The sequence below is a fragment of the Melospiza georgiana genome, chromosome 1 (genome assembly GCF_028018845.1).
Source record: "Melospiza georgiana isolate bMelGeo1 chromosome 1, bMelGeo1.pri, whole genome shotgun sequence".
NCBI lineage: Eukaryota > Metazoa > Chordata > Aves > Passeriformes > Passerellidae > Melospiza > Melospiza georgiana.
The window spans coordinates 111519114-111546265 of NC_080430.1; the positions used below are offsets into that span (position 1 = coordinate 111519114).

General features: G+C 42.5%; 1 protein-coding gene across 1 annotated transcript in view; it reads right to left on the minus strand.

Moving 5' to 3' along the window:
* GAREM1 (GRB2 associated regulator of MAPK1 subtype 1) overlaps positions 1–27052 on the minus strand; it is a 99040-nt gene extending 71988 nt beyond the window's left edge. The window contains exons 1-2 of the mRNA XM_058039170.1: positions 26919–27052; positions 4340–4480 (exon numbers count right to left, since the gene is read on the minus strand). Coding sequence (XP_057895153.1) covers positions 4340–4480; positions 26919–27039 — 262 coding nt within the window. The 5' untranslated portion in view covers positions 27040–27052. The remainder of the gene's footprint in view (positions 1–4339; positions 4481–26918) is intronic.
* Positions 27053–27152: the final 100 nt, after the last annotated feature.

The window sequence follows — 27152 nt, forward strand, 5'->3', positions numbered from 1 at the left end:
AGGAGCAGGCACAGCTCCGTGAGTAACTAATCAAACCAGTAGAAACAGGTTTCAGTGGGGTGTTTGTTGCACACCACTTCCAACACTAGAGAAGGGCCTTCTGACTCATTCCCACCCAACACCCCACCTGTGGAAGGTGCACATGACAAGGTTTTATATTTCCTCATTTAAAAGACATTAAGAAAGATATCAGCTCACTTAGGTAAGCAACCAGAGTGATTACTCTGTATTAGCAATTGCACACCTTCAGTCTGTGGCAGGGAGGTGTGAGTTCACAGGAGTATTTTCAACATCCTGGATGTGTTACAGTGTGGCACACCCTGGAGCAGGGTGTTACTTTCTAATATCTTTATAGAAATATTTTTGTTATTAGTTGCCTCCTGTGTGCACACACATGGCGGCAGAGAGGCATTCCCTCCAAACTCTGGGCAAAACTGAGTAGAAGACTACAGAAAAAGAAAAGGATTTTTACATTTATGTGTTTGCCTTTTTTTTTTATACATCATCTCAAAGGAACAGCTTTCCTCTCAGGATGGAAAAAACCAGACAGTTGAAAAAAAGAGCCATCAGTTGCAACAAGAGAGATAAGGTCCTGAAAAACCCCAACATTAAAAGTCCTGTTATGATTTGATTAAACGTGGGAGTAAGTATTTGGTGCAAAATGACCTGGATGCTGCCAATTCATCCCAAAGTACTTTTTTCTTTCATTGCATGCACTCACCAACACTAGCATGGCCTTTGAAAGGGAAGACTGCCCTGTGTAGGTGGGGGTATGCACACACTCCACAGCCTTCTGTGCCACTTTTCCTGTGCAGCAGGTTTTTAGCAACCACATCCAACCTGATCATCCACTTTCACATCAATAATGTGCACACATAAACAACTATGGCCATGTAGCAGAGGCATTTACAACAGACTGAACCCAAGCCATTTACAGTCAGAGGAGAACACCTCTGTGGCTTGAGCTGATGAATCCTCAGAAACACAAACACACAAACCTCAGAACCCTCAGAAAGGTAGTTTTGAGCTGTAGAATCCTGGAAAGTAATGCAAGAGGAATCAGATAACACCTGAGGGCCACAGTATTAAAACCCTGAGAGTGTCTTCAGTGCCTTTCAGTTATCACAGAATACGTCTGAGTTGTGGTCACCAGCATGTCCCTGGCACACATCTTCCTATGCAGAACTTTTGCAGAAGACTGAAAAGTATCTTTCTTGGCAAGCAGCAGCACAGCAAAGTGTAATTCAGCACAGCAAAGTGTAATACCAACAGGCCCTGTATCTTCCAAATTGAGATCACAAACCAGTATTTTCCAGAGGCTGCCAGGGGAGACATCTATCAAGGTGAAGGTTACTGTGCTGCCTAAGCAAAATCTAACAGTAATATTTTATGTCAGCTAGAGGGTATTGGTAACACACACTTGCTTTTAGAGTAGAAATTAAGGATATCAGAGTACCAGGAACAAAACATAACTAGTTCAGACAGAGAGCTGATAAGACCTTCCTTGAAGTATCAAGTGTGAATTGTGAACCTGAAGAAAGGAAGCAACACCAAAGGAATGTCCATCTGCTGTGATGGTGTACCTTGGATTCTTGTGAAACCCATTCTTTCAGGCCAAGACAGAGCACTATCAGGACATTAATTTTAATATGCTCTCCATTCCATATGCATGTGAAGACTTCTGTTGTTTTAAGTGCCAGAAACACATTAGTTATTGGTTTTAATTACATAAAAATTTAACTTGATGCTACATTAACTTTAATTTTTACTCTAAAGAGAAGCAGACTGGAGAGAATATTCCAGAGAGAATGGTTATACTAACAGCTGTCATATATGATCTTTAATAGGCAAAAGTTAACCATGTCTGCCACCACCAAAAGAAACAACCAGGGCAGCACTTTCATAGTAGGGAAAGCACCACCAGCAAGACTGCACAACTCAGGTTCTGGTAATAAAACTTCACTTAAATGTAAAATACAGCACTCCCCCTCTTTAGCTTTATTGTATTTGTTTTGTATTTGCTTTATTGTATTGTTTAATAAGTGTATCAAAATCTGATTTAGCAAGTAGCAAAATAAGATTTACTTTATGGTCATAGTTATAAATACATGACTGATGACTTTGTGGTACTTAAACTGTAATCTCAGGAAAATAAAATCAATCTCAGTGTCTCTTCCTGCTCAACTGTTACAATGAAAATCATGTTGCAATTCGTGACATTGAAATTCTTCTAGGGTTAAAGAACAAAAAATGGTACTCTATTAAAGCCAAAACAAACCTTGAAAGTCATTTCAATGAACTCTCATATTCCATCTCTAGGGGTCATTCTGGTAGGTAGTACATTTCAGCTGACAGAAGTTTAAAGTTTAACCATGTCCCATAATCCAGGCCAGCACCCAGCCCAGCAGGCTGGCTCGGGCAGCTCCATTAAAGCTGGCCTCTCCAGCAGGGAATTCTGGATCCCAGGAGCAGTGAACTGAGACACTGCACAGGGCAGCGCTGACAGCACACTCAGTGCTGGCTCACACACCTCTGGATGGTCTCCACAGCAGCACAAGCTCATCTTTAGGCTATGGAGGGCACCTCTAACTGCATTTAGATGTCAGCATCCAAGTGCCACTGCAGGGCTTCACTAGCTAACCCTTCACATGTGTAGATTCATCTCCCCTTTCATGGAGGCAAGCCCATCAGACACACTCTGGTTCTGCAAATTAGCCCAGACCATTTTTGTGACGTTCCTTTGGCAACATTGGAGCTCATCTCGTGTTCAGTAAGTGTTCTCACTAGTGGAAGCTTCTGAACTTTCAGGTATTTTCATGTCATTAATGAGGGTTTTGTGGCAAGGAACTTTGACAGAAAAACGTATTTTGCTAACTAAACACACCCCCTTTTCCTGCATTAACACAAGCCAGGAAGAAAAGCACTTTGACACTTTTGCAGTATCTCAGGGAATGGATTTTTATTTTTCTGGTGTCTGTGTAAATTTAAGATATGAATGAATGGAAACATGAAGAGTCAGGAAACCCTGCTTAGCATATCTTTGTTAACTTTAAAAATGAAGACCAAACCAAGCCTTCAGTAAACCCATTAAGATCTCTTATGCCATTAACCATTTTATTTTCCATTCTCCTTCCAGGAATCAGTGTAAGGATTTAAAAACATGGCATTCAGTTCAAAGGAAGTGAAGTGTTTATCTGTCCACACCACTGGAGCTTATGCAGCCAGGAGGTGTAAAACAAAAGAATCAACATTACTAAGCATAAGCACCAGAAAATGTTTATCCTAAGAAAGTTAACTTCAGAGAGTTTTAAAGTCACATACATTATGACACCATATGCCATCAGACCAAAGTTTTTAAACATATAATAGAAAAATTAACATTCCAGCAGTGAACTCCAAGGAGAAACAGTACCTAAGAAGGCAAGTGGTGTAATTTCCATCACTGGAATAGGGTGCATTGCTGCAGCTGCAGCACTGGTGTGACTGACACAAACCAGCTCAGCCAGGTCTTGTCCAACTCAGCACACCCTCAGCGCACAGTGTTTTAAAGGAGACTGCAGCAGAGCCAAGAACATTATTCCATTGATAACTGTTTATGCAGAACACTAATTAAAACTAAAACTCACATCTTTACTTTGTAGCCATGGCTCTTTCAGTTCACACTTTCCAGCTTTGAAAAGTTTTCTACCTACTGCTGTAATATAAACAGTTCCCACTCATTGTATTGCTCTGTTCAGCTTGTGATAAGAACACTAAACAGCAGGAAAAAGTATTAAAAATAATTTCCTAGCAAAGTAAAAATAATTTCAAATAATAAAATAAACACGGATTAGTTGGATCATAGCTACTTGGAACAACAGTATTATTCTATCACCCAAGAAGGCAGAGAAAGACAAGGCACTACTGAGGAGCATTAATTTAAAACTGCAGTATTATTATGAAGAGTCCCTGGTGTTTAACATGAAAACATCAGAAAATCCCCCCCAGCCTGAATGTAAAATCCATTCCATCTTTGACCAAACATTTCAAGGCAATATCAAACTTTCACACTTGTGTCTCCACATTCACACATGAGAAATGCTGGCAACTCATTATGCTCAAATTGAAATCAATTCCTCTACACAGCTACATGTTCTGTCAATGTGCTGCTCAATGAAATACATCTATTTAGCAGCCCTGCAAGCAAGTCAGTATCTCTTGCTCTGTAACATTACCAAAAAGTTAACTCACAGACAACGGCATGAGAGGCATAGCTTCACCCTCTCAAATATAACCATCAGTATGAGTGGTAGGCAATGAATTATTTTTGAATTTGTATTTCAGTGAACATTAGCTTTACCTGCATAATGCACAGGGATTTCTATCTTTGGCCCTATGACGTAGTGACCCTCCTCCAGACTGTGAGCTGTGATGGTTGTCCACTGCCGGCACGAATGAATCAGAAGATAATCGCTCTCCCGAAGACCTTCTATAGTTTCTCCTGTAAGACAGATGTAGGGTTTTTTTAAAAAAATAAAACAAACCACACTTACTGCATGATGAATTAGGAGAACAGCACAACAAGCATTTTATTCTTATTGGTGTTAATTTTTTCCCGGACTTTTTGATAATTAAAAATGCAATTAAGTAAATTTCAACTCTATCCAGTATTCACATTTGCAACTTAAGCACCTTACCTTCCAGAAAACAAACAAGAAGCAAAACACCTCAGTGCACGCATACAATATCACAGAGATGTAATCCAGATTACTGAGTAGTGGCTCTGGGGCTCCTTTTTCAACTTTCTGCATAAACACACTTTTCATATTTCTATTTCAGTCTGCCTATCTTGCTTGATACAAATACTCAAGAAGTCCTTTAGTTTTTAAATAAAGAAAAAAAAACCCACCACATTTTCATATTTTAAAAGAGAAGCATCACACTACCATACAGTAGAAACTGGATATCACACTTTCAGACACAGAGATTTCATCTTTGCCATTCTATCCCTTTGCAAGCCACTGCTTAATTAGATAAACTTAATCCTATCACTTAAGGAAGAGAAATTAATAAATAAATATTTAAAAAATTTTCACAAACATCTAAGTCCCCTCTCAGACTGAAATTCAATGAGAGGCCTACCCAGACGACGTGTTGCTCACCTTTCTAAGGCACTCTTATACTTTTCTACTCTGGTGTCTGTCAAACCCATCCCAAACACAGTCAAGGATCAAACTCTTCTTTCTTCCCTTGCCCTCACAGCTTTGCATTTCTGCAGAGTATCCTTCCCCGTTCTACAGCTTGCAGTGCATGATCAGGTCTAGAGTGCTTTGCTAGGTTTTCCAGTAATTCCAAGAGCCATATTAGACAGACCACCTAAAGTGCCAGCAAAACAAGTGTGATATGATGTGTGAGCAAAATTTCACAGAGCAGGAAACTGTTCTGTGTATCATCACAGAACTGCTCTTACACACCTGCAGTCCTGCTCAGTACATTTCTGCATTAAGCACACAAAAACCTAGCCTTTCTCCAGGTGTCTTCGAAGCAGTCACTTGGACTTTCAGGAACACTCAGCAGACACTAAACACGGTCCAAGAATAATGAAACTTTAAATTTCATTTTCCTTCTCTCCCACCAGCTCTCTGCAGTTACAGCCAAAAATAACACAAATAGTTTAGCCCTGGAATCAAGTTTGGACAAAACCCATCCCCTTCGGTTACTACAACAAACTGAACTTTCTCCACATTGTCCTGATATCCCTAAAATTCAGTGGAAGAATGAGAATTTCCTCATTTTTTCCTGGGGCAGCAGATATTTCCTCTGTTCAATCTCTGCAGAGCTACCTCCCACTGAGCTTTTTTTCTGCCTGCAACAGGCACTCTTCCACCGTGGGCAACAGCTTCTACATAGCCCATTCCTGCCTGATTTCATGCTCCCATTCTATCAGAAAGCACCCTCCCACACAATTTTAAACAGAGCAACTGGTGTGTGTGAGAATTGTTAAGATTTTAAATCAGAAGAGAGCATTAGGGCCATCTGCTCTGACAGCCTTTGGCCACAGGATTCTGCTTGTCTCCTCCAGAAACTCGGATCTGGCTAAACGAGAGAGAGACATGGCCAAACCTGCAGAGTCCAATAGATGGACCTCCATGAGTCTGCTGTTCCACAGCCTGTTAAACTTTAGAAACACTCCTGCTTTGCCCATTTGTGTCTTTAACTTAAACCCATGGGTAAACTGCTATGATGGGGGTGTAAAGGAGAAACAAAAGGAAGTCAGAAGGAATACAAAGCTCCTTAGTAGCAGTTATTCTTGCTCAGATGAAAGCACATTTCTAGGTTCCCTTCTTTTCCACAGCACAGAAAGGAGCTTCCAGGTAAACAGGCCATTTCATGAACTGGCTTCCAGGTGTTCCTTGGACCACATCCCTCGGCAGCCCAGACAGGCAGACTGCTCAACACCAGCTCCTGATCCTGGGAAGCACCACCCCTCCACCCACAGCACACTGGGATAAAGGATCTCATAAAGCCCAGGGAAGAGTGGCAAAATTACCATGCAGCACCAGGGAACTTCTTTCCCATCCATATCTTGAAAAAAATTCACATATATTTGCTGAAGGAATTACACATCTGCTAAGTTTTAGCAAATTATCAGATCTCGAACATCTCATGTTTTCTGCTCACAGGGCAACCTCTAATATGTATAAAAATTACCTTCAGCTTGCTGCAACGTTTTATGATTTTGAGGAAAAGCACAATAATAATAACAACAACAGTAATAATAATAATAATAACAAATGGTGTTATTTGAAACTCATGGTCCGTTTTGAAAGTTACACTCATGCTTCCTATAATCTGTGGCAACAAGAAATTATTCTGTCCCACAACAAAATCCAACCAATGGCACCTAAGGGAAGACTTAGCATTTTACTAGTTTCACTGACAGTGGTGAACAATTTGGAATAAAATAGAAAGCCTCTCTGGTATACATTTTCTCTGCCTTACAATCTGTAGGTATAATTTCAGACTATTACCTAAAGGAAGGCTGGACTCTACATCCAGAATTGCAGGGAAATAATTATAGTATGGGTCACCCTCGAAGAATCTGAGGAAGATATTCTCAGGAAAATAAAGACACCCATTATGAAAAGGTGCTTCCAGCCATGGCTCACATGCTGTGATCTGTTTAAGTGGTTGCTCCACTAAAACTGGGTGGGACAGGTGAGTGTAAAAAGAGATTAGTAAGGCAGGCCCAAGAGTGACTACATCATTGAGTCTGCAGCTGGAAGTATCTGTATTTTCTTAAACAGAACCTTGGAAACCACGATTCTCATTACACCAATTATTTGCTGCAACTGATTACATCGGAAATGAATTTCATGCTATGCCACAGGAGACTGGAGGAGACAAGGTGAAGCAGATGTGATGAGGAGTTGACACTCCCCTTGGCTCCTTAACAAAGGGCAGGTCTGCCCTTACCAAGCCCTGATCTTTCCTAACCATTGGTGAGACAGATTCCTGGGGTTTGCTTTATAGGAAGAGGCTCCTTGTCACCAAGGGATTAAAGGAGTCAAAAACACTTGGCTGATCATGGTATCCAATCTATGCAAGGAAACTGTGACTGAGGACAACAAAGCAACTCACTTCTTTCTTCCATTTTCTTCTACTCTATCTCCCCCACAAGACTTGCTCACTGATTTTAAAGTGCTTTCTTCCTGGAGGGGAGGACTTTCCAGGCTGGAAACCCCTCTGACCCTTGCTACAAGACTCCTGTCCCAGCCCAACCCAGCCCAGGCTCAGTTATCCCTTTACACTTCTCTCAGCCAGCCATACCTTGCAAAACAGCCACACACACTCCATCTGATTTCCCCCCACCCCAGTGGCATAAGTTGTGCAAGCCTTTCATTAATCACATTTTGGCTGTGTGGGAGAGAACCCAGCAGCCCTCACATTCACCAGCTATGCAACTCAGTTCTCACTATTCAACACACTCCTGGGCAGCTGCTTACATAAAAATAAGACAACATGAGGAAACAGAGAACACAGGCCACTCATCTTTAGCAACAGTTTTGTCTCTTATGATCCAGTGTGGATTAGGTGCTCTATCTTTTCACCCTCTCCTCCCTGCCCCACATGCCTGCAATATAATTAAACCACTACAAAGAATCAACAGGCAAATACTTGTGCTGGTCTTTTACTCCCCCAAATAAAAGTCAAGAGAAGCACTGAACTACCACATGCAATTCCCCACCCTTCCCCAAGCTGCCTCTCTCCTTCCAAAATATGAGTCAAGTTTATTCATAATAATGCCTGAGACTAAGACACCCATGATTTGCTAGCAGCTCCTAAACCCTACATCAAGTGTCAACACCCAGCCTTGCCTGAGATTAAAAGCCTCACACCCCTAAACTAAATCTTAGCCAGTATGTTCCCATACAAGCTGATCTGCCACAAGTCTTCTGACCACAATCAGTATCTGGGTACTTCACTTAGCACCACCAAAACAGCACTGCAATAGGTCTTCAGGTGCTCATTGCAAATAAGATTCACTATGATTTTTTAATTGCATGACCCATTTCTGTACAATTCCTAAAACCCTCTAATATTGCCAACACCACACTTGTTGAAGGGTAGTTGCAGGGGAAACACTAACCAGGAAAGGAAAATCATTCACAGGTTGATACAGTCATTACTAAAAAAGGTAACTGCTTAATCAAGAGTCCCATTCCTATTAAACACTATCTAAATTAAATACCAATACTACTTTAATAATTCTTTCTAGTTCCAAAACTGGATCATCCGTATTTGGCAAATATTGACTCTCTCATTGTAAATATTTCAATTTAACAGCTAACAACTGTAGCAAGACTGATGAAGGAGCAACAGGATTCCTTCATCTACAAATTCAGAGATGAAATTACGTCTTCACCTCCACTTTTTGAGAACCAGGTGAGAAAACAGAAGTCAATTACATGCAGGGACTGAGTTTATATATGCCTATGCTGCAGCACAGGAAGTAATTTCTCTTGAAAAGAGACATTTCTGCAAGTTGTTGTCACTGCCTACTTTCTAAAGACACACGCATTTTTATTTAGTTTAGCATTTCACAATTCCAAAATGTCTATGAATTCCCCCAAAGCCTTAGGAGAAGAACTGAAGACCATTTCAGTTTTGAAGGATCTGAGCACTCCTGTCTCCTCTTTGCTTCCTCCTGGATCACAGAATATCTCAAGTTGGAAGGGACCTGTAAGGATCATCAAGCCCAACTGTTCATCCCTCACACGACTGGCTAAAACTAAACCATACGGGTAAGTATCATCAAGATACTCCTTGAACTCTGACAGGTTTGGTGCCCTGACCACCTCCATGGAAAGCCTGTTCCAGTGACTGACCATCCTTTCAGAGAAGAGCCTTTCCCTAATGTCCTGTCACAGTCCACAGAAGAAAACTCACAGGTCCCACGTACTCTGCTTGCCAAAGACAACAATGACTTTTCAACACCAACCACTAAAGAAAATTCATGAAACAAATGAAAAGAACCAACCAACAAACCAACAACAAAACTTTTACGGTTCTCCTCCTAATATTGGAAAAACTAACATTCAAGTCACTGCAAAATGTTCAGGCCAATATGACTCACTTACTCACTCACTCACAGAAACTACACAGCTAAAAATAGGCAGTGATGTGCAGGAATATAAATGCTTTATAATGCCACATACTTTGTCATTGTGGCTAAGAGTTTGCATCACTGCCTTAAAGCACAAGCTTTGCATCTGGAGACATTAAAATAGTAGGTAACCAGGTAATTCAGAGAAAGAGAAGTTGTTGCATGCAAGGTTCCAGTAACGCAAGAGATTCCATTTTCACACACCAGATGAGCTAGATACCATTTCCTTCTGCCAGGAAGATGTTATGGACACATTCCACTCATCTCATTCATCACAGAAGACTGCAAAGTGAGCTTAGTGCTGTCCCTTGCACATCAGCCCAAGCATGCCGAACTTGCTCTTTCTGCGATGAATAAGCTTACAGAAAAGAACCAGGAGCTCACAAGAAACTTAAGATGGCTTTTGTGAAATAACTGATGAAAAAGATGCCTGGGAAAACCCCAGGGAAAACTCAGCAAGACTTAGGGCCATGTGTTTTCATTAAGCCTGAACACCATCTGCATGCAAGGTAACAGATGCCATACAATTAAGTGCATCACCCAGACTGTCTTGGTCAGTTAAGTAGGTGGTGAGTTTAATTATTCCATCTAATGTTCCATAATCACATTACATATCATTACATAGAAAAATCTCAGCAATATTAAAAATCATGACTGGGTGCTCAGCCAGGTACCAACCAAACCACACAAAAGAATAACATCCACCTTATTCCCCCTCATGTTTGCACTAACATTCGCTAGGAATGATGTGCCAACTGGAAAAAGAGGTGGCTGGCTGGTCAGGTGAGCACCTGTGCTGTGAAATAATTAGGCAGAACTATCAGCATGTGCCTACTGTTACAAGGGAAGGAGGTCTATCTGGCAACAACTGAAAACTAAGAGAAAGAAAAACTATTGAAGCCAGAAAAAAGGAAAGAAGTGAGGTTCTTATGCATCATGCTCTCATTGCACTGTAGAGCCCTACTCACACACTATGTGCTTCACTGGGCATGCAGCTTGCCTGGATTTTCCCTAGCTGAGGACCAAACGAGCCATGCATTAAGACAAACCTTAACATTACCCTACCCCATCATGAAAACAAAAGGACAGCCCCACACAGTATGAAATGCAGTTATAATCTATCTCTTGTTAAAAAAAAAAAAGAAAAAAAAGGACAGTACTACAGACTTGCATGGCTCTGTGCAAAGAGATGTTTTGGGTCAGAGGGAGGTCACACTGCTAGCACAAATATAAATGCCAGTGCTGCTTTTTCATGGCAAAAGAAGGAACATACAAAATCTGTCACTAGCAAACTAATAAAAGCTGTCTTGTTTCTGGAAAGGCAAATTTGTGTTTCAACAGACACAGTTAGTCACGTAGCTCCCACACAAGGTAACACCTTAAGATGAATTCAATTTCTTTTCATCTTACTGGGGGATCCACAGAAGGTAAAAGATGAAGCCAAGGCCTCCTCTCAGCACAAAAGCTTTGGGGAGACCCCATCTAAAACCCAGAAGCTCAGGGCTGAGCAGTGATGAGACAGCACACCTGAGGAGACCACACACAGGTGAGAAACACCCAGCACCTGTGAGCAGCTGTGAACTGCAGGCATCACACACACTTCAGTCCCCTTGGCAATGAGGGTCTGGGAGCACCACAGGTACCTGCAAGCCTTTCCAGGGTATGTTTGCAGTACCACCAGATGTTAAAACAAGGCTGAGTACCACAACATTTTTTTGCTTTAAAAAAAATAAAATAAGAAAGAAAAGATCAAAAATAACTGAAGAGCCATTCTTATCTGAGAGTCTTTGTTTCCTCTCACTGGTGGGCTAATCCTTTACATAATCTTCAAAGAGGTCTCAGCACTTTAGTTCTTGTTTAGTCAGTTGTTTGTTTGGGATTCTGATCTCTTAAAATACAACACAACAAAAAACCAGGCATAACATCCACAAAAAAACCAGCAGATGGCAACTTCTTGCCCCACACAAACCAAGTAAGCAAAAACAAAAATATGTACACCAGGCTGCATCACAAAGAGCATTCACTGTTGATTTGAATTTGTACTCATTTGATTCAGGGACTCACAGAAGCACCAGCAGCACTCAAGCAGCACTGTACTGAGTTTGTTGCTTTCATGGTATTAAGAATACAAGTTCTCTGAAAACACATGCACAGAAAACGCCTCAGAGTGTTAGCATGGGCAACAAGCTATTGAAAGAGAACTCCAAGTTCCTTGCAAGAGTGCAGGGGGCAGCTTCCATCCGACTTGCACAGTGCTGTCAACATATGATCCTTCACCACCCCGGCACTCAGCTCTGTTACTGCCCCAGCTTTTCCCTGGCACAACAGCTGCCTCCTCTCCTACAAAACATTTCATTGATACTTAGAGCTTTCTTCTTTTGTAGTGATGATTTGGGATTTATGTTTTGGGTGAAGAAACAAAAAGTTTTTGCTAAGTCTGAATATTTAAGTTAGGACAAATTATTTTATTATTATTTAGCAGGCTGTGCCACCTCTCCTTATGAGAGCTCCATCTGAACTCTGAGGAAGGGTGGAGGGAGAAAGTCAAACCTTTTGTTTTCTGTACACTGCATCACACTGCACACTATCTGCTGGGTGTTTTATCTATGGAGACGCACCTCAATGAATGTCAAAGACTAATAAATATTAAATTAGGGTGGTTTGCTTGCTTAAGCTTTGGAACTGTCCTCTGTTACTGAGTCAAATCTCCATTGAGCTGTTCAGCCTGTCAGTGCTATTTCTTTGGCAAAAGCACTGGTCTGTGATGTAGGTCAGCAGAAAAAGTTCATTAGGTAGAGAAGAGCACCTGAATTTTTCAAGGCTGAAGTAGCAACGGAAATTTGTAGGGAAAAATTCACATCATTGTAATGTTCCTTAAAGGAAGGGGAAGAACACCCTAGAAATATTTTCTACATGATGAAGCCCACTTGTAGCAACATTAGACCTACAAAAATTGAATTTTTTTAATGTCACTGTGACTGAACAGATGTTCAAAAGAGTTACTCTTGCATTAAATGCCTAATGGCAGAGAAGTAGAAAGAGCATGCAATTGGAGAAAACACTACTACTATGGAAGAAAAGCCTTCTCTGAAAGCCACTTCATGTTATCAGTCTGACTTTCTGATTTCATACAGACACAAAACAAGGTTGATTAAAAAATTAAAATCAAGCTGATCAGAGAAACTTCCTTGTTTAAAAGAAAGCATAGCAACCTGCGTGGGAGTATATCATGCAAAGTTTAAATACAGCCTGCCAGTAATTTAAAAGGGTAAATATTATAATTTCTAGGAGCAAATATTGTAGTTTCTAGGAGTAAGATGAAAAAAAAAAACAACCCAACCAAAACAAACCACATTAAAATTTAAACATCTCAGGGCTATATAATGTAGTGTACTAAATTTTTAATTTAAAGTGGGCAGATTCATTAGGCAAGCCTGACAGTGGTCTCAACTGACTTTCTGTGTCTGAGCATAGTGGAAGAGATGAAAACAGAAGGCTCTGTACTCAGCTACACAATCTTTTGATCTTTCAACACACGGATCTATAAAAATATTCCAGTTATATCTAGGGCTATTGATAATCAGCCTCACTTTTCAGTTTCCCTTCTTCCTTCTCAAACAAATTCCCAAGTAGTTTTCAATATGTACTTCCATTTAACACTTCCATTCCTGCAGCACATTCATTTGTGCTGCTTCCCATTATCTGGATCAATGAGCATTTCTGTCATGATTCAGACTCCAACTTAACACCCTTCTCTCCAAAAAAAATAAACCCAAAGCAATACTGACTTGACCTTCCATCAGCAGCACAGAATTCATATCTTCCAGTGGGTGAAAAGTTTCCTTTGACAGCATAAGGATTCATACTTAATTTGATTTTAAGATGACTTACATACTTCCTTTTTTGCCAGAAACAAGAAGTGGGGAAAAGTTGTAAGCATAAAGTTCAGTTAAAATTAGTCTAAATTCTTCTGTGCTGTCTGTCAGATTAAGGCTCAATCTACCGGTGTTCAGTGTTGCTTTTTAATCACAAAAAGAGTTTAAAACAAGAGGTTTTAAAAATTATTTTTATTTGAGAGCTAGGCATCAAAGCCAGCTCAGGTTGTGCCTCACAAACTCAACAACAATTTCACATCATCTCTTCATTAATTCACTGCTGAAACAATGTAGGAAATGTCAATGAGATTTGTCCAGCCTCATCCAGTGCTGCCCAAGAGCTGCTCATCTGCAGCAAGGTCTGCCACCAGCAATTACACTTGTCCCCACCCTGGATGGTGGAGGGAGGGACACTGAATCTTCCTGCAGCTTCAGGGGAGCTGGGCAAGATGCACCTTCCCAAGAAACAGTTTGTCCCAGATGAAGCCTCTTGCCACTGCACACCTTGGCTGAAACACAGCTGCTGCTGGCTGCACTGCAACAACTTTCAGCTGTCTGAAGAGGGAATGCAGCTTGCTTCACTGACCCTACCTGCTCAGCAAGGAAGGAGCAAGGACAGCATCACCCCCAGAGTGCCTTCTGTTACCACCTGGGGTACTTTGTGCATTGATGTAATCCTTCAGCCTCACAGTACTGTGATCAGACTTTGCTCTGGGCAACCATTAAATATTTCACAATCAAGAGAGATAAGGCTTTATTTCTGCAATTTCCAATCCCTCTGCAAAAGCGTGATAAAATCAAATTGCTTCAATCCAACTGATGCTGAACTTAAGCTATCACCCACTAATACCTAACAAGAGAGCAGAGACTCCCAACCACCTATTCTTTTTATGCCTGCCAGCAAGAAGACAGATTTATTTCTCTAGGATTAGAATTTTGCTATTGGAATGACTGGATATACCAGTACTGTTGCAACAAATCAGCATAAACCATAATCTCATTACAAAGCTATGGGACAGATTAATCCACTGAAAAATCCAGTTTGTTCCAAGGCAAGCTTTTCCCTAGCTGCAAATATACAGAGACAGCATCTCAGTGAGCCTTCAAAAAAACCTCTTTGACCTACTGCAGGGAAGAGAAGGACAAATATTTTATAAATAAGCAGTAACTGGAATTTTGGTGCCACTGCCACTGATGGTAAACTCTCTGCTGACTTCAGCAATCTCACAGTTTGAACTTTGGCATCTTGCTTTCTTTGTGTTCATAAGAAATCTAGTGAGGAAAAAAAAAAAAAAAGAAAGAGTAGTAACAACACAGATTTCATTGAGCTTTGTTTGTGTTTATTTCAAGCCTTCAGAGCTAACATCCCAGAATGAGAAACCTTACTTTTTATGAATTCAAGCCAAACAAGCCAAAACTCATCTTTCAACACAGACTGCTCTTCACTCCCACACAGGGGGAAAAAACCACTCAGTACAACAACATCTTAACATTCACATTCCAAAACAGAGTAACTTGCTATTGCTACCATAATTACTCTTCTTATTAATATTGAGCATCATCAGATGTAACTGCAGATTTGCTGTATCCTCATGACAGATTTAATTCTATGATTGATCAAACAAAACAGTCAAACGCCATGGTTACTTACAACAGCCTAGAAAATATCAGCAATTCTTTAAACTATTCTGATACTCTGCAACATGTTGAAGTCTGCCAACTATTAGTGGCAACTATTTGTCATGGTAAAAAAAGGAAGGAAAAAAATCATACAACCATACAATTCCTTAAAAAAATTAGATTCTTACAGAAGAGAGCTCTCTGGTTTTGAAGTCACCTAACACCACAAATCTGAAGTGCTAAGAAAAACAGCAAGGAATGACAAGTTTAACGGCACTTAAAATAGCCACAGGTTAGAAATATTGAGGAGAAAGCTAAATAACTTTTCATTGCATGCAAGAGAGGTTCCAGCCTAGTTTATTATTACTATAGGGAGTGAAAGGAATTGTATTGATCTCATATGTTGTTAATTTTCCATTTTGAAATCTCACGGCCAAAGTCAAAGGGGTAAAAAAGTTAAAATATTTATCTGCCCTTTGCAATGAAGGCACCAGGCCTGGAAATGAAGAATGCAAAGATCAGCTTTCAAAAGCAGTCTGATAGGTAAAGAGAACAACAGCACTACCTGACCAAAGGAAAAACACAGCAGTAACGAGATCTCTGAGCAGTTTGCTGCCATACAAATAAGCTCCTTTAAATATTTCATTCAGAGAACTGAGGTTCTCTTTCACTAGAGGCAGGCGTTCCTCATTTTAGAGAGCTGCTGCTCAGATGTGTCTATAAATACTGTGAGGTCCACTGCAGGACGCACTCCCAAGTGCCTGTTTAGCATCAGGTGCCCAGCTGGAGAAGCTTAATACTTAAGGGGTGGGAGGTCAGCATTTAGCATTGCACTTAACACACTGTCACTGACTTCCTATTTATGTCCAAGCACAGATACTGAGTGGTTGCTTCAGCTGATCAAGCCAGAGGCAGCTGCACACCTTTGGCTGCTGCACAGGTCTGGGGCAGTGAGGTCAGGGAAGGCTGGGGAAAGCTCCCCAGAGTTGGGATGCCAATGGAGAAAATGTTAACCCTACCAACCTCATGGATTTAAGAGCTAGAATTTGATTCCAGATTGCCCTGGCAGACAGAGAAACAGTCTGTTCATTCAGACTTATCCTGGGCACAGCATGAGAGCTGGGGAGCTCTCATTGACAGTTATTTATAATTAGATGATATTTTAAAATAGCATCCAAGTAAACATGCTCTATCCTCTCATTATCTATCCCAAGTCCTAAAGGGACACCATGGCACTTTGTGTTGCACAGCAGTGATCCCTGCTTGAACTTAGGGCATCTTGGACAAGTTCCCAATTAAAAATAAGTACCCCAAATGCAGGAGCTGCTCAAGCATAGTTTTCTTTGGCTTTCAGAGAACTCATCATTACAATTTAATTTGTCTCTCATCTTTCTTTCAGCCCGGGTTTAAGGATGAAATAAAAACAGCTGGAAGTGAACAAAAGTTCATCTCTGCTCTGAAGTGGGGCTGCCACCTGGCTGCTTGCCCAGTGGCCTGGCCCACCTCCCTGTGCCCTCTACAGTCCAAGCAGGCACTAATGGCCTGTGCACACACGGCCCCTGATTGCTGGAGCTGCCATTGCCTCTGCTTTTTAGCTACATCCACCCCACCCCTTCTGCTCAACCTGCAAAAATTCAAGTGTCACTAACAGGCAGGTAACGCCTCTTCAAACATGGGCTGACTGCATACAGGGACAGAAGCATGGATGTTCAATTCTAATTGGCACTTCTTTGGTCTGCTTACATCCTGGAACAGTATCTGGGTAATACAGGAATACTAACAGGAGGAACACATTTAAAGCAGCCCTACACCTTTTCTGATCAAGAACAGTCTTAATCCTGAATACAGTTTATTTCCATTGTTTCAGAGAAATCTATACTTCAGCTGTAAAGTAAAAGAAGAATGGATTTTGCTTTTAATAAAACATAAGGGACAAGTGAATAACAGCTCTTAACAGCTCTTTGATAATAATAATATTTCTATCACCTTAAGAAGGCACACACAAAAATAAAACCCCAAAAACAACCCACCTTCCTGTGGAAAGGAAAGCTTTTACTTTTGGCAAGCAGCATGCAAACACAGAGTGAATAAAAAAGCCCATCATGCCTCACTCTCCCCTTGAGGGCACATTTATCTTTGCCCACAGGCAATTTGGTCGTAAGATATTTTGTTATATATTGACAGGAATCCAAATGATATTTGACATTGCAACCCATAAGACATGCAACAGAAAACTCTCCTCCTCCAGCCTGCCCTACATTTGGCTGCAGTGCTGTCACAGCTTTGCTGCTGCTCTGCAGCCACATCCTGGGTCCAGGGGCTGCAGCAACACATGTGTGTGTTACTACATTTTGTATTTTGAGCCCTCTCACCTCTCTGAGTCACACATGTGAACATGCTTTTTCTATTTTCCTGCTTTACATTCAGAGATTAAGACAGGAAAAAAAAAGTCTGACCATAATGAAATTATGTTAGTGCACCTTGGGTAAAATCTCAGATTTAACTCTATGCGTGTGCCTGTGGCCCCTTCAAAGAGGAAACAGGGCAGTTTGTCCTTGGAATACATAGAAGCCTAAACAAAAAGAAGTAGGAATATAATAAAGTGCTTTGGAAGCCAGTCTTTCAGCAAGGATACACACCTAAGATTCTCCTTTTGGCTCAACACATCATACCACAAATTGACAAGGATTACTGTTTTTCTTACAAACACACAGCATGCCCACTCTCATTCTCTAGGTCAAGCCAACAATCAGTGTGGGCTAAGAAAAGGAAGCATTACATGCAAAGCCTATCAGTTCACATTTGAGTCCTGCCAGCAAAACTCCCTTCACCCAAGTGAAAGAAAGAAGTGATCATGTCAGTAGCACAGTGCAGGACTCCACAAGGGGAGATGCCACGTTTTCTGCACTGATAGCAGCCACCCCTCTGCAGCAGGGAAGGAATTGCAGCTCCTTCTAACAGCAACGAGCTGCAATTCCAGCTTCTGCTCTCAGTGACCAGAAACACTGAAGTCTCTAGAAATGCCTAAAATTACTTTGCTTGCTTGCTTTTCCATGTCTGGTAGCATACAGGCAGCTACTCCTCCTGGAACACACACAGCAAAGCACCACACTACTCTCTGGTCCAACAAAGAGCCTGACTTCCTCCAAGCTGAGGGAAAAAGAAGAAGGCAGAGCAAAAAGATGAGGGCATGGAGGGATGAAGAAGCAGAGTTTGCACAGGTGCTGGAAGAAGACAGCACAACAGATGAAAGGGGTGAAAGACTGTCCTATGTGAATAAAAGAAAGGATATGAGAAGCAGCTCCTTTTGCTGCTCCATCCTGCCACTACTGGAGTTTTACCTGACAGTGACCTTGCAGATAACCTTGCAACACCTCCTGGAAGCCCACAAATGCAGGACAGGGCATGGAACAAATGACACAGATTGGAACCAAGGGCTCCTTGAACCCACCATGCTCTAAAGGGACACGCTGAAAACAGGAAAGCTGGACAAGAAGAGATCTGTGCACAAATGCCATTTTCCTCCCCCTCCTTGAAGAAAAACTTTCCTTCATTTTCCCACTCCAATCTTCCCTCCTTCATCTCCAAAATGTGCCAGGAAGCAACAAGACTAGCTTTCAGTAGGGTAAATAAGCAAAAATGCCAGTTGGAACCACAACAACAGAAAAGCTGCAAACTGAAAAACAAACACAGGAGAGGGGGTATCCAAGCATTTGTGGACTACTTGGAAATAGCTCCTGGAAGTTAGTAACTTGACTATTTAGACTGCATAGCTTTTACAAACCCAGCTGCAAGGCAAACATGCTCTGTTTCATTCTGGCTGCCCAGCCCAGGCAGTGCTGAGCAGCAGCCCTGGCAGTGCAACAGAGAGTGGGGGCAGCTCTGAAATGATGGCTGATGCTGCACACAGGGACCTTCCTCCTCTCGTGCCCTTGGCTCAGCCTTGGGCACACAGCCTGTCCCTTCAGGACAGAGTGAAGGCTTATGCACTCTGTTCAGGGTGGTTAATCTCTGTACTCTGTGCACCTAGCCCACATCCTCCTTGCTGAGCAGAACAGCGTCCCCACACAGCCTCTCGTCCAGCACATTGCCTTTGGAGGGTGCACGCCCCCACACTGCATCCCAGCCAGCAGCTGCTGATCCCCTAAACAGTGGCTGCAGTCCCCCAGCCTGTCCCTGGAAATCTGTCACCCATGGAGCCACATCCTTACCCATGCCAGGTAGATGTTTTGCCATGAGGACACCAAGACAGAGAGCAAAGTAGCACATGGCACGAAATGGCCCATCAAAAGGGGTTTCTACTTCTTTACTCAGCTCTTCTTCCCACTCCCCCAGCTCTGACTGTAAGGAGAAATGCCCCAACTTCCTTGCCACCACCACAATGTTTTCCCTGCTCATTTCACAAACAGAATTGCAGCATGTTGTGTTTTATATAACATTTGAGTCACTAGGGTTCAGCCCTGCTATGAAGCAACTCCAGTATCAGCTTCATCAGGTTGAGCTCTTGGGCATCTTCCAGCCTCTGAGACCATGTTTAGATCTTTATTCTTGGTTCTCTTAGAAGCCCAGGGACATTCTCACAGACCAAGGAAATCCAAGTTCTCTGTGATTACAAGATTACAACATCCTGAAAGAAAAACCCCAAAACCAAAAAGGACTTTTTTCAAGTAATTTTGCATTTCTTGAACATTTGCACTTTCAGGAAGCTCCAAGTGACCTTCCCCACAGCAACAAGATTTGCTGCTTTTCCTGGGAAAACCACCATTCACTCCTCTGCTGAGGATGCAGATGCTGCAATCCCTGGCACAGGGCTCCCCACACCCCCAAACACACAGCTCTGGCAGATATTTCTCAGCATTTCCCATCTTCATCGTGACTTGATCCACTCAGTGTGCACCTTGCAGTCTCAGGAGCATCTCCCTCCACAGAACAGGCAGCCTGAAGGATTAAAGGATGAGGAAGCTGGACTCCACAGCCTCCCCAGCCCCAGGAAGACCCTTCTCCCTACACCAGCATTCAGCACCAAGCCTGGCAGGGCAATACCTCACACAGCAGCAGTGCAGGGGAAATTGAGACACAGCAGCTACTCTTGCTGGTGCAAAGCATCAGCCAAGCAGGCAGGTGCCCTGACAAAGCTGTGATTTATTAGTTTTATGCCGACTTGCACACTGCCTCAGAGACTGCAGTGTAGATGTGGCTTTAAACCTCAGCAAAGACACTCTTCAATCTGCTTATACACCTCAACTTTACATTTCTGTGCTAAGCCCTTTAGATGAGCAGACATGGCTTACAGGTGGAGGCACAGTGAAGTTTGCTCCACACGTTTTTCATACTGCAAACAGTATGAAAATTGCAGACCACAATTGCTATGTAAAACTCTTTCCAAAGAGAAGGACCATTAAAAGCAAAAAATTTCAGACTTGAAATATTGGCTCACTGAGTTTTATGAAGGTTGGTTTTGAGTCATATGCAATCCACATTAAGATGATGAATATTTTCCTATAGGGGAGAGACTTAAGCTGCCCTAATCCAACCAACTTGTTACTCCTAATGCCAAAAGGAAATACAGCAACACCCATGCCCTTTGCTTCTGACAAACCACCACTGGAATGACTGGAACACACTGCAACTCTTCCCACAACTTCCATCAAATCCTGTTGCACCAGACCATGCTGTCCAATATCCTCCAGCATTTCATCTTGGCATAGCTGCCTTTGCCGGGGCACTACAGGGAGTGCCAGTTCACGTAATCACCGAAGCCAGGAACACCTAGTTCCAGAACAGCACTTACAGACAAAGCACAAAACAACGAAGCCCTTCTTTCCTATGCTAGACTTATACCATTCCTTGCAACAGCAGCATATGATTCATCACACCACATTTGTTTTAAGCTTAGGGGCTTGACTAACTGTTTGAGGCACCTTAATACCTTAGATTTTATGTGTACCTTGTGCTTTATTTGAAAGCTATATGTAATTTAAATGGGGAGAGTAGGGGGATGGTGGAGGAGAACTTCAAGTTTTAGCACTTGAATTCCAATTAAGAAAAGACTAATGGTATTTCACCTTCCAATACCTGAACTACATAATTATTCAGGAAATGTTTATCCAGTTATGTACACGAAGGCTTCACCTCACAAAGTCAAAACTTTAGAAACTGGAACAAAGAGCTAGTAGTTTCACACCTTGAATAACAGAGAAGAATATGAACATTTATTAAGCACATAAGAAGTAAGAGCAATGTAACTATTTTCCATCCTAGCAGCCCTAACACCCTACCAGGGTTCAAATGTCTGGTTAAGAACATACAATACACACTACTAAAATGGGTATGATGCTGAACTCTTTATCTCACCCTCTCCCAGGGTACTCCTAGGAGCAGGTTTTGCCAAGCTACTGGCTTCCATCTCCAGAAAGGCACGATAATCTTCACAGACACCATTCAGTAGCTGCAGGTTTTAAATGAATTAAAAGCTTTTTCACTAAAATGTTTCTGGAACACATCTCTGCCAGCAGGGGAAAAGGAAAAACCAATCCAACCAAAACAAAAATCCAGGAGCAGTGGTTAGTGGCAACCTGTCAATTGTTTTTTTCATTCAATTGTCTTGATGGAAAAAGCAGACCACACAGTGAAGGTAGAAAGAAGAGGAAGCTAGCAGGAGATGCTACTGGAATTACTCTTCAATGGCAGAACACACAGTCAGAGTTTCAAAGCTGTTCAGCACCTCAGGAAGAAATCAAGCCATGTGGACACAATGGATCTTGAGGATATTTGCTGCCAAATCAAACACTTGTCTTGTCTGCCCCATACATAAGAACTATTACCTGCCACACCTCAGTGGACAAGGCAGCCACACCTACAGTTGGCAATCAGATCACGGCCATTACCCAGGGTCTGAGCATATCTGAAACTTCTTTATGGTCCGTTCAAAAGCTTTGCCCTACTCCCACATGATGCCTTTTAAAGATTTCTTCAATAGGAGACTACTGAGACATGCTGCACTAGCTCAGCAAAAGAAGGAGGTCATTCAAGACAATTAAAGCACAGATAGCAGCATTCAGACCTTTAAAGAATAAATCTCTTTGTAGTTTCAATGTATTGTTCAGCTGCACAGATAACCCACATTTGTGGAGTGATGCAATGCAAAATTTTCATTATGTACATGGCCACGCTGTTCTATTGAGTATGATCGTCTTTGATAAGATGTGAGGGTGCTCAGTTTGCAGAACTGGAATCAGCTCTGCAGTAATGTGCTGAACAGAACAATAGTCCCCTGAACATGACTGGGGCAGAGAAAGTTGTCACCATGAGAAAGTTTTGCAGTGGAAGAGAAAAAGAGAACCTGAAATACAACTAAATAAAATCCCTTTGTCCCCAGGAGCAACAGCAGTACGAACTCACTACTCGCCCACTACTGATATGCACAGGAGTTCACTTAAGGGTAAGAAAGAAGAAAAACACCTTTTAAATCTGTTACCCATTTAACAGATTTTTCCTTTCTTTATAGCCACCAATTCTGCCATTTCATCTTACAGCACATTTACAATGTGTAAGGAGGAATTTCCTTCACTGCCTTGGTGGCTCACTGAGATCCATCATCTCCTCCATAGGAAAGTTCAGCATGTTTTCCCTGCCATGCACAGTAGGGAACTTCTCTGTCAGTTGAGGTCAAGTGCCACTGTATTTGATCCCAACAGAACCACCACATATTTTTTTTTTCCCTAGATATTACTTCGGAAAAAAAATAAAAATAATCACAGGACCACATGGCCTCTTAATCCCATAAACCTTAATCTTTGTACACAAACTGAGAATTTCTGTGAACTCTTCCAGTTCAAATTCAGTATATGGGTAAAAAATACCTACAAGCAAAGGCTGATCTTTACTTGTGAAAACATATCAAGACTGTCTGGGAAAAAGGGAGTTCCACTAAGAAAAAGAATGACAGGCTCTTATGAATCTGAAGGGAGCAGTAAGCTTACAAAAAAAAGCTTGGCCTAAAGCTCAGCTCTATGCAAAGCAATATTTTCTCGATCTTAACCTTGATAGCATTTCTCTTTTACCCTCCAAAATTATCCTTAGAAAAATAATTACCAGAAATCTAAAGCCCTGAGATCACCAGGCACAACATCATTTATGCACTAGCAACAAGACACAGTCCCAGCTTCGCCATCAGCTTTTTGCCCTGATGGTCTGAGGAGAGCCAAGCCCAGGCTCACGCGCAGCCCCGGTTCTCACAGGCCAGCCACGCTCACCTTTTGCCCCGTTGCAAAAACCACACTGTGATAAGATCTCTTTCTGCTGCGGGTTCCCAGAGCAAAATCTTCCCCCCACTGCACCCACCCACAGGTCTCTCACTGGGGTGGTATTCAGCTGTGACAATGCAAATCGGGACTAGGGGGCACAAAGGGGGGAGGACAGGAAAAACACAGCACAAAGCTCGTTCCTCTCTTGCTCTTCAAGTCTTGCTTCTTTTCATCTGAAAGAGCCCACTCAGTGAATTCCACAGCGTGAGATCAAGTCCATGCATTTTCTCTGGTAGGGTGTTCAGCACTTTTTTAGCAGCTTTGTATTTGAGTTATTATCAAGAAATATTTGTTATGGAGGTTGGGAAAAAAAAAACATACAAAACCCATTTGCTCCCTTCAAGATTGACAAGTTTGGGTTTCTTTCAGTCTATTTGTTCAATTAATATAACAATATTCACCAAGAAAACAATAAAACATTGAAACAAAAAAAAAATTGATTTATGACTTAACACCATCCAAAAGCATAACATGAAACATAACCAGTCTTAAAATTCAAAATGAAAAACCTGAAAAGTTTTTCAGGTTTTCAAACTCTGAAGAAAAAAACCCCCAGAAGTTGACATATTTATCATTTCTAGATGGATAAGGTTGGCATGAATGCCTAACTACTTCCAACTATATCTTGATGTAACAAAAGACTACTTCCTCCCATACCATCAAGAAAAACCCTCCCTTCTCAGCAGAGGACCAAATTTAGTGCACATAAATATTTCATAACTTCATCCTGTCAAGAAATCAAACTGAATTACTTAGGGCAATTTTCCAGGAGCTGTACATCCAAGCTCGAAGAATAAAACTGTACTGATCATACTCATTCTTCTGCTTCATACTGAAAGGCCAGAAAGTGAAGCAACAGTGCAAAACTGGACATCTTGTGTGGTGTCATCTAAGAACATCATCCACCAAGTGCTAAACTCCATGAAGAAATGTAGAAACAACATAGTAAGACTGACATCTTCTGAAGAGAATACAGCTCCAGCTTTACAATCCTCTCCTACAGCCTGGTTTGCAGGAAGGAAAAAATTCTGGCTTTCACAAAACCTCGTGAAAAATGAAACAGCAGCCAAGAAACAACTTGCTGCTACAGACAGAGGCCAACCACAGAATCAAACGGTGACTGAAGACAGACATCTACAGGTGGCTTGATTTCCAACAGCATGAAACACACGCAGCTACCACTGACCTGGAGAGGAATTCAGCACCTGAAGAAGACATGAGAGCATTTCTGTGCAAACAAACCCTGACCCAAAGATAAGAGCCACACCCTGATAAAACTGGCACACGACACTACTTTGCTAACAGAGGTAGCCTTAAACTTCCGAAGCACTGGATGACACACTTTTGGATTGTCCTCTGCATTTATTTTCTTCAGCGTTGCATCAAAAAATTTTCTGACTGAGCTTCACTTGTTAACCTTGCAAGACAAGAACTGGGATGCAGAACAACCACCCCGCCAAAGCTCGTGCTCCAGTCAATTCCACAAGCATTGCACACTCCCAACTTTCCTCCTTTAGAAGGCTATGCACTGATTCATGGCTGCTTTCTCTTACTGCAAGACAAGCTTCTCTGGAAAAGGGAAAAGCATTCTCTTCCTATCCCCAAGACCATGGCGTCTACGTTCTTTATAAAATATTGATTTGTCTGCTGTCTGTAGTGCCCCAAGTTAAAAGTACATCCATTTGAGTAGGTAAAACCAGAGCCATGAGCTGCTGAACCGGGCAGACCTAAATCAGCTCCAAGCAGAAGCCCTTCACACAGAGCCCCACCTGAGCCTGCCTCCTGGCAGGGCTTAGTGCAGGGCTGAACCACTGCAGCAGGACACCCACACCAACAGCTGCCTCCTGTCTGGCCATCTCAGGCCATGGGCAGAAGAGCTCACGTCTGTTTACATCCACTTGCCTGTGCATATGCTCTTCAATGTGGCACACAGGACAAAGAAGCCTTCGCACAAAAGCCACAATATTTTTGTCTCCCCAACAATTATGGGATATTCCCATCAACAGCTCCAACACAAGGACTCCCCCTCGAGAAAAACCCCAACAGCTGCCTGCTTCAAAACCCATAAACTTTCTCTACTCACAAAGCTTTTTCAGGTACCTTCCAACGAAGAAAGACAAGAGGAGCGGGGAGATATGGAGGCACAACACACAGAGAGGGAAATTAATAAGTCATCAATATATATACATCCTGTTAGAGCCTGAATCAGTGCCAGGAGCCTCAAGTAAATCAACAGCCTTAAGTGCAGTCACTGGAGGCCATCTTAGCTGCTCCTAGTGACAGGAGGTTTTACCACGAGGAACTACTTAACATACCAGCTTTGCCATTCTCACAGGACAACATACATTTGACAGTATGATGAACAGCCAGATGCAGTTAAAAAAAGCAAAAAAAACCCCTTTTCTTTAACCTGCTCCTGAGTGCCAGCTCTGAGGAAGTACTACGAGTGAAAGGAAAAATACTGCATAATCCAGGGGCAAAGTCAAAAATCATCACTGCAGTATGGAAATTGCAGCTAAGTAATAAAACAGTCTTGGTCTTGACCTGTACACTGGGAAGTAACAGAGGATAACGCCTGTGCTCATTTTTAATTTTCCAAATCAATACAAAACTTGATAAATCAATAACTGTTCTATTATATCATAAAAGTACGCGGTGACTTCATAAGCTAATGAATTATAAAGCCTAGATTTTTTTTTCCAATTTCTGAGTTACCTTTGGCATTCCTTTAGAGAGCTGGACAGTTTTCATGGAGCTACCATGCAATGCACATACACATTATTACAAAGCAGCTGTCTGAGCCTTTATAAAAAAATTCCCATATTTCCCTGGTTCTCTGCACCGACACATTACTTTTCAAGGCATGGATCTAGGAACGGTAAAACGGTGCTGTCATAGCTGTTCTGTCAGACCTGATTCATATTTCCTGGAGTAAACAAAAAGCTGCACACTTGGAAACGGTAGGTGAGCACCCAAGTGAACTGTAATAAAAAGTTATCTGGAGACTAAAAAGGCTTCATACGTACTCCTTTTTTTTTTTTTTTTACATGTCCGTGGCCTTCTTAGGGAATTGTAACACAAGGGATTTAGCCCACTTGGCTATTTTGTATGCCTTCTTATTTGGCCTTGTTGTAGCATCACTTCATCAAAACACCAGTGCTGAAAGTGCCCTTCCACGCTGAATTGGGAGGGCGAGGACCTCTCTCAGCGGGGCAGGCTGCTGACAGCACACCGGCTGCACCGAGCTGCCCTCCGCACCCACGGAGGGGGCACAGCACCCAGATATGTGTGTGGGCGCACAGCAACGCGCGGACCCCGCGGCGAGCGGGAGCCTCGCACCGAGCCCCGGCAGCGGCACATCCACATCCAGACCCAGAGCGCTCCCGGGAGCCGCGGGGCGCTCCCGGCACCGCGTCCGGCAGCCCGCCCGCAGCCCGGCGCCCGCCCGGCCCCGCTCCCCGCCCCACGCACCGCTGTCCAGCCGGGCGATCTGGGGCAGCCGGTAGGTGCTGACGAGCAGGTCCAGGGGCACGGCCACCGCGCTCCACTTCACGTCCTTGAGGCTGCAGCCCAGCGGCGGGCCGGGGTCCATCTTCCCGGCCCGGGAGGGGAGGGAGCAGCCAGACAGGCAGCGCCGGAGGGGTGCTCCCACCCGGCGGGGCGGCTGCCAGCGGGGCGGGCGGCGGAGGGGGCGCCGGGAGGGAG